The sequence below is a fragment of the Cnephaeus nilssonii genome (assembly GCF_951640355.1).
Source record: "Cnephaeus nilssonii genome assembly, chromosome: 20".
Classification (NCBI taxonomy): Eukaryota; Metazoa; Chordata; class Mammalia; order Chiroptera; family Vespertilionidae; genus Cnephaeus; species Cnephaeus nilssonii.
Genome location: NC_137091.1, coordinates 34,840,121 through 34,859,950, shown reverse-complemented (window position 1 = coordinate 34,859,950; position 19,830 = coordinate 34,840,121). Strand labels below are relative to the sequence as shown.

At 49.0% G+C, this 19,830-nt stretch overlaps 2 protein-coding genes across 2 annotated transcripts; both read left to right on the top strand.

Moving 5' to 3' along the window:
* LOC307116006 (major allergen I polypeptide chain 1-like) lies at positions 1-1,455 on the top strand. Its single transcript, XM_079799613.1, has 3 exons — positions 1-62; positions 200-387; positions 1,326-1,455. Exons 1-3 carry the CDS (start codon positions 2-4, stop codon positions 1,353-1,355), a joined length of 279 nt encoding a protein of 92 aa, XP_079655739.1. The 5' UTR covers position 1; the 3' UTR covers positions 1,356-1,455.
* Positions 1,456-5,619: 4,164 nt separating this feature from the next.
* Positions 5,620-11,579, top strand: LOC307092490 (speedy protein E4-like; the record flags this gene model as incomplete). The annotated part of the gene is made up of 7 exons (XM_079759769.1): positions 5,620-5,728; positions 6,212-6,424; positions 7,065-7,123; positions 7,315-7,400; positions 9,497-9,668; positions 9,838-9,912; positions 11,454-11,579. 7 exons carry the CDS (start codon positions 5,620-5,622, stop codon positions 11,577-11,579), a joined length of 840 nt encoding a protein of 279 aa, XP_079615895.1.
* Between the last annotated feature and the right edge of the window lie 8,251 nt (positions 11,580-19,830).

Below are 19,830 nucleotides of genomic sequence, written 5' to 3'. Positions count from 1 at the left end.
CATGACGGGGGCCGGTGCCTTCGCGCTGCTCTGGGCTGCCTCGCTCCTGATCTCCCGTGGAAGTGGGTGCCTGGGGACATGGATTCTCCGGGGTTTTAAGGCCTCCCGGGCAGTCCTGAGCGTGTCCCGCGGGTAAGGGAAGAGTATGTTTTCATGAGTGTCTTTCAGGAGAGTGTGTCAGCTTGCTTTGTTGTTTCAGATTGTGACATGTGCCCAGCCGTGAAGAAAGACGTTAACCTATTCCTGACGGGATCCCCAGACGAATATGTTGCACAAGTGAAAAAATACCAAAACAACTCTTTAATATTGGCCAATGCCAGGAAACTGAAGGACTGCATTGATCAGAAACTGACAGAAGAGGATAAGGAGCATGCTATCACCGTGCTGGTGGGTCTGGCTCTGTATGTGTGTGTGTGTGTGTGTGTGTGTGTGTGTGTGTGTGTGTGTGTGTCTGCCTCTGAGGCCTGTCTGGGATCTGCTCAGCTCTCTCCTCTCCACATAGCCCTTCCCTGAGAATCACGGAGGAAAAAGAACAAGAACTCCCTGAATGAGGAGGTGGAGAGGACGGGTGGGCACCACAGGTGTGCGGAAGGGCCAGCTGGAAGGCTCAGTCTAGCCCTCAAGCTCTTGGGCTGGCCCTGACCGCTGGCATCTGCTGGGCCACCAGCCTGACACCCTCCAGGCCCGCCTGTCTGTGTGACACCACCTGGCCTCAGTGTCAGGCCCTGACTCCGCCCCTGCAGCTCACCAGCCTGGATCTTCAAACCGTTGGCATTGAGTCCTTAACTCCTCAAGTCCCCTGCTCCATCCCCACTAAAACCCTCATTTGCCTTGTTCTCTGGATCCCAGAGGGCCATGCTGTACCTCAAATGCCAGGAGAGGAGCCACCTTCCAAAAATCCCCTTCCAAACTCCAACTTCAAGTTGCCCCAAGGGATGATGGAGACACGCCACTACTCCAGCTGCACGTGTCCACAGGCCAGGAGGACACAGTAGACTGGGCTCCCCTCCTGGAGACTCCCAGGTGCACTGGGACCCACCAGGTCCTCCTCAGCAGCCTCTTCCTGCTCTATCCAACACTGCCCTCCACCTCACCACGGTGACCCTTCCTCCTTTCTCCGTCCCATTGGCGGAAGCTTCTAGGCACATCCTGGGATTCTCTTGTGGTGCAGGGGATAGGGAGGAACCCACTTTTAGCTGCTCAGATCCAGGGGTCACCCTTCCCACAGGCCTGCCGGCCCACCTCAGAGGGCCCGGGGCGTGTCCGGTGCAACTGGATGTCTTCTAGCCCTGAGGTCACCGGGCTTCCTGACTTTCTCTTTGCAGAATAAAATATACGCAAGTCCTTTATGTTAATGGAGCCATCCTTGCCGGGAGCCCCAAGGAAGCTGCCTGCCGGGTCATGAAGGGGTCTCTGCAACCGCCCCGTCCACGTGTCTGTCTGAAGGATTCCAGCAATAAAAGCCTTGCCATTCAAGCGGGAGTGCTTGCTCCTTGGGGGCTTTGGGGAGCGGGCAGCGCAGTGGGGACCACTCGTGTGACTTCCAACTGCAGCTGGATGTGAGTGCTGTCAGATGTCGCTCCTCCACTGAGTTCAATGTACGGGGGGAGGGAGGTGAGACCTAGAACAGCTCATCGCGTCTGTGGACCAGGATCCACTGGCCACAGGCCCCGTATGCCAGGTTTTAGCCTCCCAGCAACCTTGAGAGATGGGAGTAGTCATCCTAGTCTCACAAGTGAGGAAGCTGAGGCTCAGGATGTAACGTGTCTGCCAAAGACTACAGAGCTCCTGGGCAGCAGAGTGTGCTTGCACCCCCTCCTGCCCGTCCGTCCTCTGCGGGGGAGCAGGCTCAGTGAGCTCACCTCGTGGCTGTACACACATCGCGGTCCCTCACTGGGCCTCTGGTTCCAACCTATAAAATGGAAAGAGTGTACCTCCCCTCTCCAGGGCCGCTTCGGTGGTTGAGAAGGGGCCCCCGTGAGGAGAGAACGAGCCAAGGGTCAAGGTACCAGTGCTGAACCCGGTCACTTCTTGTGCCTCAGTTTATCCTCATGCCAGCCCCCCAATTGCCGATGCTGCTGCCTCCACGTTGGCACCTGCAGGTTGGGTCTAATGCTCAGAGTGGGGTCCAGGGTCCGGGAGCTTCAGAACGCCTCCTGTGGCTCTGCCCCATGACCATGACCGAGGCCTCTCGGGCCCAGTGCCACCCTGTCGTTCTGGCCTGACCTGCACCACCTCTCTCACTGCTCCGTCCGACTGACAGCTACACCACAGGGCTCTCCCAGGAGACCCTCGCGGTGGAGAGCTCAGGAGAGGCCCCCAGAGGTGATCCAGAGCAGCCCTTTCCCTCCTTGTGCCCTGAGGGCTGCAGGGGGAGGCCACCTTCCCAGAGTACCTGGCTCTTGGTCTGTGCCCCACCGCTCTGAAATGCTGAAAGGTATTCTTTAAGAAGAGGAAGAAGAAGAAGAAGAAGAAGAAGAAGAAGAAGAAGAAGAAGAAGAAGAAGAAGAAGAAGAAGAAGAAGAAGAAGAAGAAGAAGAAGAAGGTAAAGATAAAAATTATGAACAACAAATACACATCTATCAACAAGTGAATCTAAAAATCAAGTGAATAAAACATCTGATGAAGTGAATATAATAGAATCAGGGCATAGAAAGGGAGGGGGCTGACAATCCTCAGGGGGAAAGGGGTGTGGGGGGGTGCGGGAAGAGACTGGACAAAAATCATACACCTATGGATGAGGACAGTGAGGGGGTGGGGGTAAGGGCATGGGGTGGGGTGGGAACCGGGTTGAGGGGAGCTATGGGGGGAAAAAAAGAGGAACAACTGTTAAAATCTGAACAATAAAGATTTTTAAAATAATAATAATAATGTTGAGGGGAAATTAAATTCATATGTTTGCCCCGATAGCATAGCTTAACAAGAGCTGCTTCTGAACTTTCATAGCAAACTGCTGAGTACATCTAGATAGTAGGGTTGAAGCCCACCTTATGATAAATTACTCTACACTCTGATTTGGCTGAATGATTTTTGGTCCAAAAAGTTTAGTGCCAAAATCCTAAGTTGAGCTACATATAATATTACCTTTTTTTTAAAATAATCCTCACCTGAGGCCATGTTTTGTTGATTTTTTTAGAGAGAAGAAGAAGGGGAAGAGAGAGGAACATCAATGAGAAAAACATTGATCGGTTGCTTCCTGTAACTCACAACCTAGCTATTTGGCCTAATAGGGAATTGAACCCACAACCTTTTTTTTTTTTTTTAATATATTTTATTGATTTTCCCACAGAGAGGAAGGGAGAGGGACAGAGAGCCAGAAACATCGATGAGAGAGAAACATCGACCAGCTGCCTCCTGCACACCCCCCACCGGGGATGTGCCCGCAACCAATGTACATGCCCTTGACCGGAATCAAACCTGGGACCTTTCAGTCCGCAGACCGACGCTCTATCCACTGAGCCAAACCGGTTTCGGCAGAACCCACAACCTTTTGATGTATAGGACAACATTCCAACCGAGCCACCCACCCAGGGCACATACGATATTTCAAGACCAACTTTCATTACTATCAGTTTACAAATGAATTATGTGTAAGCAACTGAATCGTATAACAACAACAAAATGTACAGACTTTTCTTTGATTACACTCTAGTTTTATTAACGCAGTGTTTTTTAAGATGCTGAAAGAAATTGGAAAGAGAAGAGATTACTAACTAGTCTTTTATCTCCAAGTTTACCTATTGTTCTCTGAGTGGAATTGCTATGTTTGAACAGTCATAAAAGGTGTGAAATTTAGTGGTTCAGTGAGGACTCTGGTGGCAGACTTCCTGGGCTAGAACCCCACCTCTGCCAAGTTCTACATAGCTTCTTGGGTAAATTACTTAATCCCTCCAAGCCTCAATGTCTTCATCTGAAAAAAAGTGAGAGCCCCAGCCGGTTTGGCTCAGTGGGTAGAGGGTAGGCCTGGGGACTGAAAGATCCCAGGTTTGATTCCGGTCAAGGGCACATGCCCAGGTTGCGGGCTCAATCCCCAGTATTGGTGTGCAAGGGGCAGCCAATCAATGTTTCTCTCATCATTGATGTTTCTATCTCTCCTTCTCCCTTCCTCTCTGAAATAAATAAAAATATATTTTATTTTTTTTAAATCCTTACTTTAAAAAAAAAGTGAGAATCACAACTGTGCTCACCTCCTAGGGTTATTGTCGGTGTTAAGTAGGATGATCCATTTAAGAAGTAGGTCAGTGCCTAGGACATGGCAAATGTTCAATAAGTGTTAGCTGTGATGTGGATGCTGCTTCTAAATATGAAGACAGAGGGAAGGATAGAGGAGGAAAAAATAAAAACAGAAATATAATAATATTTCCTGAGCATGTCTCTCTTGAAAACTATACTTGGGGCTTTCAAATACATAGATTTGAAAAATGCTACAAAAACCACTGAGTGATATGCACAACCTATCTAATATGTGCTCGATGATGCTTAATTTAACCTTAATATAGTTAAAATGGTAAATTTGAACAGTATTCATATTGTTATTTTAACACAATAAAAAGGGAAGGAAGGGAGGGAGGGAGAGAGGGAAAGAGGGAGGGAGGGAAGGAGGGAGGAAGGGAGGGAGGGAAAGAGGGAGGGAGGGACCCAGTGCCCATGTGAACAGCAGACACATGAGGTAGGCAGGCGCTTCCGAGGAATCGTCCCTGATCCTGCAGGACACTGAGTGGTTAGTCTCTTCTCTGCACCTGTACTCCCCACCTGCACAGACAACCTCATGTTCTGTCGTGAATTGGAGATCTTTTCACGTAGTCTTTCTGTGTATGGAACATTTATTCATAGGATACACAAGTGGTAGTGAAATTTCTGGGTCAGGAGTGAAAATGTTGATATGTAGATAGAGTTTATTTGGAATTGAGGGGCAGTCTTTAGGTGATTCATGGACTCCCTGAAATTGTAGACACTATTTGAATGTGTGAGCACATATACAGTTTCCTAGGATTTTAGGTTCTCACAGAGTCTCTTAGACTAAAACATGCCTGAGGGTATATGTGACCCACCGAACAGAATCCTGAACATTGTGTCTATAATCATCCAGCCTTGGTTAATGGAGTGTTTTAAAGAAACTTTATCATTCGACAATACATTGTACATGGGCTCTTTTTTACACACGTATCTCATTCTTGTAAGGTCTGAGCATTTCTCCTTCCCCTAACTGTCCTTGTGACCTCCCGCTCCCACCAGACCAAGCTCTGAAATAGGAATGGGAAAGGAGAGGGTGCGGCCTATTTCAAGTTCAGAATGGAGAGAACACAGCATCTCCTAGGGAGGGGTAACGAGTGACGCTGCCATAGAGGATGGTGTTGGAGACTGGACAGAGGCTGTTGGGTCAGTGGCCGGAGGTGTGGTTGGCCCTGATTCCCAGGAGCAGGGCACACATGGCAGTTACATGGGTTTGGATCCTTCCAGCTGTTGGAATGACCGATGACATCAGAGGCTTCCGACCTTCCTGATTGGAAGGACCCAATTCCGTGGTGCTTGGCAACGGAGGTGGGCAACAGCATCTTCTCCAAGACTTTGAACAGATCAGCGTCTAGGTGTCCTGAAAGGGACGATTCGGGAGAAATCATGGCCAGTGGTGGCCCAAGTTTCCAGCGTGAGAAGCAGAGACCACAGCCTAGCTGCTCAGGGTGCCCCCAGGAGGTGAGAGTGGTTGAAGTCATCCCAGGACCATCAGGTGAGGAGACTGGGGGCAGAGGGATTTGAGAGGGCTGACCACTAAGGAAGGGGGACCTGAGTGGGGTGTGTGTGAAAGAGAGATTCAGAAAGCCCGGGATTGGAGGAGAGCACAGGGGCTGGGGACAAGGAAATCCCCACCAAAGGACAGCCTGGGAAGCTAGGAAGGAGGCGAGGAGATGAGATCCAAGGGTGAGAGCAGGGAAGGGAGGAAACAGTGGAGGGGTCCTCTCTTTTCCCTCCAATGGGAGAAATTATCACCAAGGAAGGGTTTGAGGGCCAAGATGTAGAACAATGGCAAGATGACTGGGGGACAGGTGGGCATCAGCAAAGGAGTAAGATGGAAAGATGGCTGGTGGAAAAGGCCAGTAGACTATGAGACTGGAGACAATGGAGGGAAACAAGTGGGGGGAGGGGTTTATGTGACCAGTAGCTGAATTCCAGAGGCAAATGCTGTGTATTGTAGCCTGGTTCCTTTACGCAGGCCCCTGTGCAGAGGGCAGAGCCCTGCCTCAATCCTCTGGCCGGAAGAGGAAGAGGGAGTGGCCCACAGAGGAGGAGACAGAGGAGGAGCCTGCCCCTGGGGCTCAGGACGTCTGGGCCGTGGAGACTCTGTGCGGGCTCAAGATGAAGTTGAAGAGGCAGCGGGTGTCTTCAGTGCGCCCGGAGCACCATCAGGCCTTCACCAGGCTGCTGGGTAGGAAGGGACCCTGGAGAGCACCCTCCAATCCTACTCTTTAAAAAGGACCTTCCTATAACTACTCTTTCCCAACAGAAAAGCATTGCCTGCCAGTGAGTGAGCTCCCTCTCCTAGGAGGGCTCCGTATCAATCACTCATCGGGGCACTTAGAGATAATGGAGGACTAGGCTACACCTGAAAGGGGTCTGCACTTGGGATCAGGCAGCGCGGTCTCAACTGCACCCTCTGCGTCTTCTCAGCTCTGACTGGCCTTCTGAGTCTAAACACCTTCATCTGTGTAAGAGGGCACAATGAGGCCTCCTTCCCACCCTGATGGACTGTCCATTGACGATGGCCATGGCACTGGCAGGGGTACATTCATGCATGTTGATGGATTATTTAAGCTCTGAATCTTGCAGATATGTGACTGACACCCCACCTGTCACTCAGTCGCCCCAGACTGGGTGGGTAAGGTTCAGGGGTCACCACTGCTTCCTTGCCCCAGGAACAATCTCCTCTATCCCTCTTCCTACTGGCCTCAGCCTTGGCCGCTATCCTGAAACTTCCCCAGGAGGGCCATGGTTCTGCTCTTGGCCCTGGAACGCTCCCATGGAAACCCTGTTGCTGTCCTCAAGCTAACATACGCCCTCTTTCACAGAGGATCCTGTCATTAAAAGATTCCTGGCCTGGGACACAAATCTGAGGTTCTCGGACAAGGTAAGAGGTATTCCTGCTCTGCCTTCTATCCTGGGCAGGGGAGAGCCTTCTGAGCCCACAGTTGTCTCTCCAACCTGATGCCTTGTCACCCTTCCCTTCGGGGACCCAGGGGTCTCCTGCAGTGTGGACGGGCAGCCCTGCCTCAGCCCTGGCTCCTCCGGGATCTTTCATGTTTGTTCTCTTTCCGTCAGTACCTCCTGTCTATGGTGGTAGCTTACTTCAGCCGCGTGGGCCTCTTCTCCTGGCAGTACCAGCGAATGCATTTCTTCCTGGCCCTGTGAGTATCTTGCTTATTCCCATCAGTCAGTATTCATACCCCGGGGAGATGGAGGGAGAGGAGTGGGTCTCTGACCTTTCACCTATTTTTTTTTTAAATTTTTGTTAATTATCACCCAGGTATATTTTTCCCATTGATTTTTTAGAGAGAATGGAAGGGAGGGAGGGAGGGAGAGAGGAGAGAGAGAGAGAGAGAGAGAGAGAGAGAGAGAGAGAGAGAGAGAAACATCAATGTGAGAGAGACACACCCATTGGTTGCCTCTCACAGGAGCCTCAACCAGGGCAGGGAACTGAACCTGCAACCAAGGTAGGTGCCCTTGACCGGAATGGACCTCAAGACCCTTCAGCTGAGGCTCTAATCACAGAGCTAACCAGCTAAGCCCTTTCATCTATTTTTATAACCTACTTGTACTGTTTCGTCTAGGTATAAAAATGATAGAGTTGTATTATAGGGTTTTTTATACTGTTCTTTGTAAAAGCCAACAACCCTAATGTCAGTTAAAAGATTGAACAAAATAAAAGAAAACACAAAAGCTTCATAAGGAATTGATACCATTTTACTTTGCCCCCAAACAAATAGGCGTGGGACTAGCCATTTCTAACTCTCTCCCCCCCCCCCCCCGCCCCACCCAGAACCATGCCACATGTAATGGTCTTACTCCTCAATACAGGCCCTCACTAAACAACACAGATCTAGCCCTGGACGATGTGCGACTGAGTTGGTAGGAGTGTTGTCCCCTAAACTGAAAAGTCAAGGGTTCGGTTTCCAGTCAGGGCACATTTGCAGGTTTCAGGTTCAATTCCCAGCCCAGCTGGGGCACATGCAGGAGGCGGTGGATCAGAGTCTCTCTCTCTCTCTCTCTCTCTCTCGCTCTCTCGCTCTCTCGCTCTCTCGCTCTCTCGCTCTCTCGCTCTCTCGCTCTCTCTCTCCCTCCCTCTCTCTCTCTCTCTCTCTTTCTCTCTGTCCCTCCCTCCCTTCTCCTCTCTCTAAAAATCAATGAAAATATTCTCAGATGAGGATTAATTAAAAAAAAGTATTAAACAACACAGATCTATTGTAAAATGCTACCCAGGGGTGTTTCTTACAAATCTCCCTGAATATCCTTCAAAAACACAGGTTTAATCACATCACCTACCACCCCAAGAATTTCGTTTGCTAATTTTCTTCTAAATCAAGGCCGAAGTGTTCAGCTTGAATTCAGCTGTCTCTAGGGTCTCCATCAATACTACTCTGATACCCCATTCTTTGTTTCACTGCTCTTCTAAACACCTTTGCCTGTTTTCTTAATATTGCTTTCTGTCTAGGTATTTACACGTACGTATCTGAAAAAAAGATATATTCTTATACTGATTCAAACAAAATATATTCAGATAACTTCTCTGACCCCCTAATTTCTACATCCCAGTAGTTTGTTATTCAAACTGTATTACAGTGTGATATCTTGGATTACAATGACTTCTCTTCTCTCCCTTTCTCCTTCCCCAATCCCATTAAACTAGACACCGCTGTTGAGGACGGCTCTTGTCAAAATACCAATGGCTTCTTAAAACACTCCACACAGGGTTGGTTTTTTTTTATTTTGCAAATGTTCAAGTTATATTGAGTCTGTAAGGTAATCAGTTTTCCACTTGACTGTGAGAAAAAGCGTTCATTCATTCATTCATTCTGTGCAACCTTGTACAGTCCATCTCATGTGCCAGGGAACGTGAGGATGGGAAGAGAATTTAAAAGTGCTGTTGAGTTAATGGGCCTGTTAGTCACTTGGTAGGAAAGTGATGAAGACGGACATGGACGGGTCGGCCCCTGCCCGCAGGAGCTGTGTGGGCACTGACACCATAGGAGGCAGGTGTGTGCACACACTACGGGTGAAGGGAAGGGCCGGCTTCCCCGCTGAATTTTATCTTCATCGTCAAGGTCTGAGAGGTGCCCTCGGGTCCCGCTCAGCTTCCTGGTGCCTGGGAGGCCCTCAGAGACACGGACAGGGCCCCCTAGGGCCTGTGTGAGGAGGACCCAGCCTGTGTGCTTTCCGGGAGGCTGACCACAGGCTGGGTCCTTCCTGCCCTGCTCCTGACGGGCAACCTAATGTCCATCCTCAGCTACCTGGCCCTGGACATGGAAGAGGATTACGAGGACCCTAAAGAGGCCATCTTGTCCTTCCTCTTTGGGAAGAACAACTGCCCCCTGCGCCCCTTGTTCCACAAACTGCGATTCCAGTTCTTCTGTGCCCTGGGCTGGAGGGCGAGGGTCACGCGAGAAGAGTGCGAAGAGGTAGGTGGGCTGTGGGATTAGGGAGAGGGGGCCAGATTGGAGAGACAGGGGACCGTGGGGGACCGGTTTGGGGATTTGGGGATGACAAAGAATTGGAGGCTGGACCAGGGACGGGATGGGGTCCACCTGGAGAGTCATCATCTTCTCGGGGGGATGTTTGTCCTTCCAGATCCAGGCTTTTGATCCAGAGCTCTGGGTGTGGGGGCGAGATCGCGCCCTCCTTTCCGAGGCCACCGAGCCTAAGGTAGGTCTGAAGGAAGGCGGGTCTGTGTCCTCACAGGTACAGAGGGAAGGGTTTGTTGCCTCTTTAAGAAATCCCAGGAATCCAATGGCTGGACCCACGCTCATCGTCCCCCTCCCCATCACCTCTCCACACACTGAAGTGGACCCGCCAGGCACACAGCCAGGCACTGACTCAGCTCCCAGCCAGAGCTGACACACAGGCTCCTCAGTGGGATGTGTGGGGGCCAGACCTCCAGATTCGGTGGAATCATTTTAAACAGAGCAATTGGGTCCAAATAAGAGCTGTATTGAAATGTTGCGTTTTGTGAAAAGTGAGTAAGTTTCCAATTTTTTCCATATATTGTGGCTTTCTGTTGTTCACTCAATTGGGCCTTTCATCCCTCAGGAATGCCAACTATAGGGACTTTCTGCAATGAAGTCAACAACAGGATATCAGGTGGAACAGTGTCTATATCCAAAGATCAATAGGTAAATCCTGACTAGCTATGTTTTTATCCAAGTTTACATGCAAACAAATCGCCTATGGCCAGGTCACCGTGTGTTCTTCATTTTCCCCTGGCTCACCAGTCTCTCCCCTTGCACCATTACACGTCGCCCCTCAAGTTTATGGCCAAGGAAGTTGGTCAGAATGAACTAAGGTTGAGAAACACTGGCTCTGACATGGCTTACTCTGATCAACACATGGGAGTGACAGATTTGGGCAGAGGATTAAGTTTTGGTTAAAATCTTGTGACCTAGCTTAGTCCATTCTGGCCACGATAGCAAAATACCACAGCCGGGGTGGCTGATCAACAACAGACATTTAGACATTTACTTCTCACAGCTCTGGAGGCTGGAAGGCTGAGGTCAGGTGCTGGCACGGTGGGGTTCTGGTGAGGACCGTCTTCTGTGCTGCAGACGCCAACATGTCGCCATGGCCTTCCACAGGGGAAGGGGCGAGGCATCTCTCTGGGGTCTCTGCTAAGGGCAGACAATAAGCTCATTCTTAGGGACCCCACACAAAGACCTAACCACCTCCCAAAGGCCCCCACCTCCTATTACCATCACCTCAGGGGTTATGAATTTGGGGGACACAAACACTCACACCGTAGCACTAGCCTCGTTCAGACTCGGTATGGTGGTTAAACATCAGGATCCAGGGTTCGGAGCAGGGATGGGGCACCTGGGCTCATGGTCTGTGCTGCTGACATGACAGTGATGTTTGCAGTGTGGCTGCGAGTTCAGATGTGAAGGAGCACAAAAGGACCAAGGTGTGAGTGAGCGAGAGCAGCTCTCTCCCTAAGTGTGCTGCCCCCGAACAGGGTCACCTAGAGTCCTGGCTATACAGCAGGTCGCTGGGCATATTAAGAAATGTTTGGACTCAGAGTCTTCAAAGTCAAAACAGTGGTTCCGGAGTGGGGTTGAGAAGGGGGGACTAGAGATAAAATGGGGCCTATAGGTCAGTCTAAACTCCGTTAGACTCGCCTAAGGATTTAATCATCTTTACATGTGGAGAGCTGCCTGCTTGGAATGTGACATCCTGTCTCTTCCTCTTACCTCTAGATCCCTGAGCCCAGGGCAGACTCCACTTTTCAGCAGGAAGTCAATCCAGATGCTCGGGACAGACAGGAGGAAGGGAAACAGCATCCAGAAGAGCTCAGAAAGAAAGACCTCCAGCAAGCTCAATAGCTATGTCTGTCTGTTCCTAGGAGCACTTCGAGGAGTCTGTAGGAGGGCAATAAGGAAGTAGGGTTTTTTCAGATTCCATCCCTTCCTGAGGCTCCATCCCACATTTCACATTGCTTAACTCAGATCGCCCCTGAGGCAGAAGCTGGAGGTCCCACATTTTCTACACCTGGGTGCAACAGTGCAGAGCCATCTGATCTGAAAGTGGCGTCTGGGGTCTCAGACCAGGAGGGAAATACTTTAAAGTATAAAATTAGAGCCCTAAGTTTGTGATAGCTGAGTGTATGCCATACATTCTATTGGTTTATTTTGAAAATGTTGTCCATAGGATTGTTATATTTAATATTTATATATATTTATGTTAGGTAGCTTTGCAATAGTCGCAGTTTTGAAGACACACTGCTCCTACAACGTTTTTAATGAGTATTATAGCTGGTATACATATGTCAATATAATTTTGTCTACATTTTCAAGTGAGGTTTTTGTCGTTTCATCTATTATATTTATATAATATCAGTTATCTTATAGCGAGGTGGGTAGTTCTCCCATATTCTTGTAAATAGAAATTTTTATTTTTTTGGTCTTTATTAGTGAATTGTGAGAATTGAGGTGTAATTTTTTACCTTGCCTGGGTGACATGTGTGTATGTTAATTCAGATCATTAAAGAGCACAGGGCAATGCATCTCTTAAGGAAATACAATAAAGATGAGTTCTCACTCTCAGGATGTGTGGTCCTGTCAGTTTGACTAGCCTGCTCACTGTCAAGTGATAATGTCGCTTTATGGCTTTGTGATTATTCAACCAAATTTCTTAACTCTGAGAAAAAATCCTGAATTGTTTCCACATATTAGGGGGAAAAAATACAAGTTGAAACAGATCCTACGCTAGAGTCTGAGAGTGGGAAAGAGGGGGAGATAATGAGGTAGAAGAATGGGAAGAGCAGAGAGAAGGAAGAAAGCACCACGGGTACCCAGACAATAACCTGAAATTCACAGTCAAGGACACATATTCCCCGGGCACAAGAGAACACACACAGTAGACACGACTTTACCCTTAATGGGAGTCCTCTTCACACCTCCAATAACAGTTTCAGGTGGTAGAAGGAACACCCGGGGTGTGTGGTGAAGTAAAAACCATGGAAAAGAAATGAGGGGCCCTAACTGGTTTGGCTCAGTGGATAGAGCGTCGGCCTGCGGACTGAAGGGTTCCAGGTTTGATTCCAGTCAAGGGCATATACCTTGGTTGTGGGCACATCCCCAGTAGGGGCTGTGCAGGAAGCAGCTGATCGATGTTTCTCTCATCGATGTTTCTAACTCTCTATCCCTCTCCCTTCCTCTCTGTAAAAAATCAATAAAATATATATTTTTTAAAAAGACAGAAATGAGGGTACTGGGGAAATTTCTGGGAAGAGTTCAGGCTGTTAAGGAAGGTGGGCATGGAGAAGGAGGAGCTAACGTGAAGCCTGGATTGTGGAGGAAAGCGTCCTGGGAGATGGGATCCTCAGAGAATGCTGTGAGTGGAACTTACGTTAGAGCCATCACTGCAGGTAAGAAGACAGATTAACTGCCTGAGCACTAGCCAACCCTTTATGAGAGCACACCGCCTGCCAGGGAGCCTGCTAACCACTTTCCAAGCGCTGTCTCATTCAACACAGCAGTACTATTAGGGAAGTAATTTAAAATCATTCCTTCACAGATGAGGAAACTAAGTAGGCTAGTAGGATTAAGAAAGCTTCCCAAGCTCACATGGTAGAAGTGACATCTGAACCCAGAGCTATGTACCCACAGCCAGTATCCAGGATTCCCTGCTTACAAAAGACTGATTCCTCAGAGCAAATCCCTCACAACTTGATGGGCATAGAATCAGGTTGTCTGAGTGCTAAAAAAAAAAAAAAAAAAAAAAATTCCTATGCATTTATCATTGCCCAACTCCTTTCAAAAAAATATGGTGTAATTGTACATTTAATTCAACACAATGTTCTAGCTAAGTGTATGGCAAAGGAGTATGTGCTGTGATTGTGATTTTGTTGGGAGGGAGTCTTATAAAACCTGCACTAAAGAAAAATGACAAAAAGACAGATGCAGTGTTTATGGCCCTCTTTGTGGTACCTCTGTGGTTCCCTAGAAGACAACGGAACATTTTGAAAGACACACTGAACCCACCCACCCCCCCAACCCCCGCAAGTCCCATGGGCATCTGATAGCTGTACCAGGAAGAGGATTTATGTCCTTTATGTCCTAGAATATTCACCAGGCTCCACACTGATGAGAGAGTTGTGGACACAGATCAGTGATGAAGGGATCCCTGGGTCTCTGGAGTCCTCTGGACCTCCCTGCACTGTAGCCATGTATCTATCATCACATTTATCAGCGTCTTCCTTTTATTTGAATCATTTCTACACGAGTCCCTTACCTACTGTACTGAGCACCTCCAGGGCCGTGGATTGAACATAGAAATGTACATGGAAGGTGGTGAGTAAATACTTACTTCCTGGAACTGACCCTTGGACTCTATGTGAAATCAATAGGACAAAGGAATGCACTATCTAGAGGCACTTAAACATCATTATCTACACAGAAATGCCTAATGTATTAAATATTGATCACTTTAGGCTATTAACTAAAACAGAGCAAAAAAGCCTTCTGCTCAGAAATGCCTTGAGCATGTCCTCTGAAGCCCACACTGCCTTTTGTGCGTTATAATCCAGCAGGTCTTCCTGGGAGTTCATCGGCATTCCGGAAAGTGGTCTGTCAGTTCCCTTCTGATGGTCTCTGCTGAAAAACGAAGAGCAGCCCAGCTGGCGTGGCTCAGTGGTTGAGCATCGACCTGTGAACCAGGGGGTCACGGTTTGATTTCAGGTTAGGGCACATGCCCAGGTTTTGGGCTCCATCCCCAGTAGGGGGCATGTGGGAGTGTTTGTGTGCGTGGTGATCAGATCCTGTGTTTTCAGTTGTCCTCTTTATGGCCAGTTAAGAGTCTTAGGATATAGGTTGATATATCAGTGATCCTCTCATCAGTGATGTTTCTCTCTCTCTCCCTCTCCCTTCCTCTCTGAAATCAATAAAAATATATTTTAAAAAAATAGAACGATCTCTGTATATCACTTTGATAAGCTTGTAAAGCATGCTGCCATGTTTGGGAAGGGAGCTGCTAAAGGAAGATGCCTTCGTTGCAGCTTATAAGACCATTTCCAAAACGTACTTCTTCAGCCCTTACAGTCAAGTTCAACTGTAGAAGCCTGTAACACTTCCCCAGGGAGCCACTGTCACAGAAAGACATTCTCCCTGTAAGTGGAGAGCACACTTTAGTCTGTCACATTGGATACTTGGATGTTCAACCTATATCCCAAGACTCTTAACTGGCCATAAAGAGGACAACTGAAAACACAGGATCTGATCGCCACGCACACAACACTAGTGCAGTTCCCACCAGAGAAGGCCATTTTGCGGAGAGCATCAGGCCCGAGTTCTGTTTGAGCTGTCTCAGGGCTCCATTTCATCACTTTCAAAAAGCGAAAGTTTAGTACCATTGCACATCCCTGATCAGGGTGAGTGAGAAAGGGGGAAGAGAGAGACATCTCACATGTTTTCTTAGGACTAAAATTGAACGTGGGCCTGATGGTCATAGGGGCACCTTTTGGTATCGCTGGGTTAGTGACGTTGCAAATAATGAGGGAAACAAATGTGGAGTCTGGCCAATGGACTCAGGGACCATCCTGGGCAGAGAACACCGTGTCTAGAGGCAGCACGTCACTCCACGCGCTCTGCTATCCCCTCCAGCTGCGTGAGAACGCACTCTGCCCGCATCAGTTCTGACAGGGCTTCAGAAGGGACGATTTGCTTTAAAAAAAAAAAAATCACAGCTTCAGTTTCTTTTTCTGTTTGTTTTTGTAAACAGTTTCATCTGGAGGAAATCAGACTTGTTAACTGCTGGTAGGTTCCTGGGTCCTTTAGAGCGAACAGTATTGGCAGGAATCATGGTTAAGACACTTGCAGGTGGCTGAGCTGGAAGAACTGGCCTATTCCACTCTTTACTAGCTGTGCAACAATGGACAATCTGCTTAAAACTGCTAAACCTTAAAACTGCTGCATAGGCTCCTTCCCCGGCCCCATAAAATGGGGGAAATAACAGTATCTACCTGAAGACATTACTGTAAAGATGACATGGATTAAAATATTACATGAGTCAACTAGTCCTCAGCACACCTTATGCAGTATTATTACTAACTAGTGTTCCCGTTGCAGGAAAAATCCTGCAATACGGTTTCCTGCTGCACTCTACCCCACCCCGCCTGCTCTCCTCTCTTGTCCCCCGCCCTGCCTTCTCCGCCAGCCCCCCTGCTTTTCTCCCTTTTCCGCCAGCCCGCCTGCTCTCCTTCCTTCTCCCCCGGTCCCGCCTCCGCTCCTCCTTTCTCCTCCCCCCGGCTTGCTTGCTTCTCCAAAGCTTTGCTCCCTTCTGCAGCTCTTGGCTTCTTTCTACGCTGTCTTGATATGCAAATTAGCCACCATCTTTGTTGGGGTAATTTGCATACTTGTCCTGATTGGTTGGTGGGCGTGGCTTGGCTGGTGGGCGTGGCGAAGGTGCGGTCAATTTGCATATTTGTCTATTATTAGGTAGGATAAGTGGGTCGTGGTGGGGGCCGCAGGGGGTGGTGGTGGTATCAGCTGTAGCGGGCAGAAGCTTGCTCTAGGATCTCAGGAAGCTTCTAGCAAGAAGCTCCCAAACCACTGGGAGAACAGAGGCTTGGCTCAACCATCTTCACTTCTCATCGCTCCCTTCCTGCCGTCCACTCGCATCCTTGGCTCTTTTCTTTCTTTTTAAAGACTTTTTATTGTGTGCATACGTATGAGCCTAACCAGTGGTCAAGGACAACAGGGGGGTGGGGACATGCATGGGGTGGGGTGTGGGATGGGAATGGGGGGATGAGGACAAACATGTGACACCTTAATCAATAAAGAAATTTAAACAAAACAAAAAGACTTTTTAAAGAGCAATTGTAGACTCATAGCAGAATTTAGAGAAAGGCACAGACATTTTTCACACACCCGCTACCCCCACACATGCATAGCCTCCCCCACACATGCATTAACTTCCCCGGCCCGAGGAGGACATTGGTCACAACTGGTAAGTCTACATTGACACAGCACTCACCCAAAGCCCATAGTTGACATCAGGGTTCGTGCTTGGTGCGGCACATCATGTGGGTTTGGACAAATGCATGATGACTTGTACCCACCAATACAGAGTCCTCCTGAGTCGTTCCCCTGCCCTCAAGTCCTCTGGGTTCTGCCTATTGAGCCCTCCCACCCCCGAGCCCTTGCTAGCCACGGTCCTTTCACTGCCTCCGAGCTTTGCTTTTTCCAGAATATCACATCGTTGGTCTGGAGCCTCTCTATTTTATTCCTCCCCTGAGGATATGTTTATTGATTTCAGGGAGAGAGAAACACCCGTGGGCTGCCTCCTGTACGCACCTCGACCCGATCCAAGCCCAACCTTTTTGGTAAACGGGACAACGCTCCAACGGAGCCTCCCGGGCAGGGCAGAAATGGAGCCTTTTTAGACTCGCTTCTTTCAATTCATGGCATGCATTTAAAGCTCCTCCATGTCTTCTCAAGGCTTGATAACTTACCTGACTTAGCGTTCAATAGTATCCCGTTGTCTGGATGTGACAGTTTACCCATTCACCTGCGGAAGGGCATCTGGCTTGCTTCTAAGTCTTGGCGATTATGAATAAAGCTGGAAACATCCACGAGCAGGTTTTTATGTGGACATAGGTTTTCAACTCCTTCGGGGAAATCCCAAGGAGCGGATCGCTGGGTCCCACGGGAAGAGTGTATTCAGTCAGTCATTGCGCTTTCAATGTGGCACTGCCTTTCATGGCTGAAGGGCTTTCTCCAACTCTTGCTTTGCCGGCTTTTAAAGGAGGGCTGACGGTAAGGTGAGGCACCAACACCCCGTACTCCCTTGCCCCTCCCATGGAGCTCTGAGCATGCTCACGCTGGTTCAAGGGCCATACGCCTCTCCTTAGGCCTGCTACCTGCCCTTTGTGGAGTGGGAGCGGGGGATGGGAGAGGGGGTATTAAGCTGCGATTCACTTGGTATCAGAAAACACTTTGTAGACAATTTTAAAGTCCATTTTAAATTTTGGGTTGTGTTTCTACTGAGTTTTGTTTGTTTGTTTTGTTTTGTTTTTTTAAATAAATTTTATTGATTTTTTTTTTTTTTACAGAGAGGAAGGGAGAGTTAGAAAAACATGGATGAGAGAGAAACATCGATCAGCTGCCTCCTGCACACCTCCTGCTGGGAATGTGCCCACAACCAAGGTACATGCCCTTGGCCAGAATCGAACCTGGGACCTTTCAGTCCGCAGGCCGACGCTCTAGCCACTGAGCCAAACCAGCCAGGGCTGTTTGTTTTAATTAAACCAACATTTACTCAGAGAGCTGAATTCACCAATGCAAATAATGAGATCATCCAGTCCCACCCCCATTTTATGCAGTTTTAATTAAGGCTAAAGACAGACTTTACAATATTGAGACAAATATTTGAAGACACACTTCTTAGACACTACTGTCCTTAAATGCAATAATAGCGGACACAAATTATAGGGGGTTTCTCCCTCCTGGAGACCAATGGAGTATCCAGCTAAGAGTATTTTAATCAAACTGTCTTGTGTACTTGCCTGTCTTTCATCATTAATCACTCGTCTGCTTTTAGAAGCACTGTGACCTAGCAGAGGACTTTACCCTCGCTGGGGAGACACCAGTCAAATGAGAACACATCAGCCCATTTGCATTCCTTCATGCATTAATTTCATAATTGTCTGAACTCCACTTACGTGTTGTGGAGATGCACAAAGGTTTGAGAGGAGACATTTTTAGTTTAGTTAGATGGAATTTCGTTTCCTCCCTGTGTGACAGAGGGTTCCAGTAATGTCAACCTCCCACCTTGATGAGTTTACTACATAGTTAAGAAAACAAGACAAACATGGAAAGCGACATATTAACCCAAAGAGGCAGAGATTCTGTCTCAAGAGAGAGACACAGACAAGGAATGGGGAGGACACGGCTCAGGGACGTGGCAACCCCAGGCCACGGGCCAGGCGCAGGGCCCGTTTGAAGAGGCCTGGGCATCCCATGGGCACCAGCAGCGCAGGTGACAGATGGAGTCTCCCAAACAACTCGGGATTGAAGGCAGGTGAGCAAGCATCAAGCTGGTGACACACATCTCCTGACCACAAGGCTGGCAGTGGACAAGGCGCCGATGCCCAGACACTGTCACCAAGGACTGAGGGAGCCTGCTGTGTCCAGCAGGTGCCCGCGGCAGGTGTGTGGCAGGTAACTTCAGGGAGATGAGGTGGAGGTTGTAGGACAGTCGCGTAACCAGTGGGAAGAGCAGGCATGTGTGGCCTGGGCAGCTGCACCTGCCCAGCAGACATAAGGATGGTGTGCACTGGTGTAAGACCGGACCGGGGGCACAGACTGGCAGCACTCCCCCCCAAAGTGCAGATGTTTCAGAGCCATGGTCCCCAGCCCAGAGGCCCGCTGAGGCCTGGTGTCCTTGGGGGCCGCCCAGGCCCTCTCTGCTCCCCAGGGTAACCCTCCTTATAGGACAGAAAAGGACCCACCTGGACACCCCCCGATACCCCCAGGCTTAGGAAGGACAGCCCAGCAGTGTCCCTGTCTTCCTCAGGGACAGAGAAGGAAGACAGAGGGGAGAAGGGACCCTTGTACTCCCGCTGTGGGTGTTCCCCTTGGGTTCTCCAAGGTCACAGGCACACACCGCTTCTTCCGTGTCAACTCCTGAAAATGGACTAAGAAGAGCTTAGCCAGGTGGCTCAGTGGTTGAGCGTTAACCTATGAACCAGGAGGCCATGGTTTGATTCCTGGTCAGGGCACATGCCCAGGTTGCAGGCTTGATCCCCCAGTCGGGGGAATACAGGAGACAGCCGATAATTCTCTCTCTCATCATTGATGTTTCTATCTCCCTGTCCCTCTCCCGTCCACTCTGAAATGAATAAAAATATAGCTTATAAAAATGGACTAGAAGATGCTACTTTTGGAAAACGAGCTTATGGAGCAAGGGTCCAAAATTCTGGGTGTTTGGTGAAGTGTAATAACTGGGAGCCTGGCTTATTTGTGTAACTGGGAGACCTGAAGAACTGGACGAGGAATTGAAGTATTAGGCAGCGAATGGACTAGGCAGAGGGAGCTGCATGTGCAAAGGCCCTGTGGCCAGTGGGGTAGTGGCAGT

Excerpts from the sequence above, each read along its gene's own strand:
- LOC307116006 (XM_079799613.1), top strand. The coding sequence starts at position 2 with ATGACGGGGGCCGGTGCCTTCGCGCTGCTCTGGGCTGCCTCGCTCCTG. Across the intron at positions 63-199 it reads GCTCCTGATCTCCCGTGGAA|ATTGTGACATGTGCCCAGCC; the intron begins GTGGGTGCCTGG and ends TTGTTGTTTCAG. Across the intron at positions 388-1,325 it reads AGCATGCTATCACCGTGCTG|AATAAAATATACGCAAGTCC; the intron begins GTGGGTCTGGCT and ends TTCTCTTTGCAG.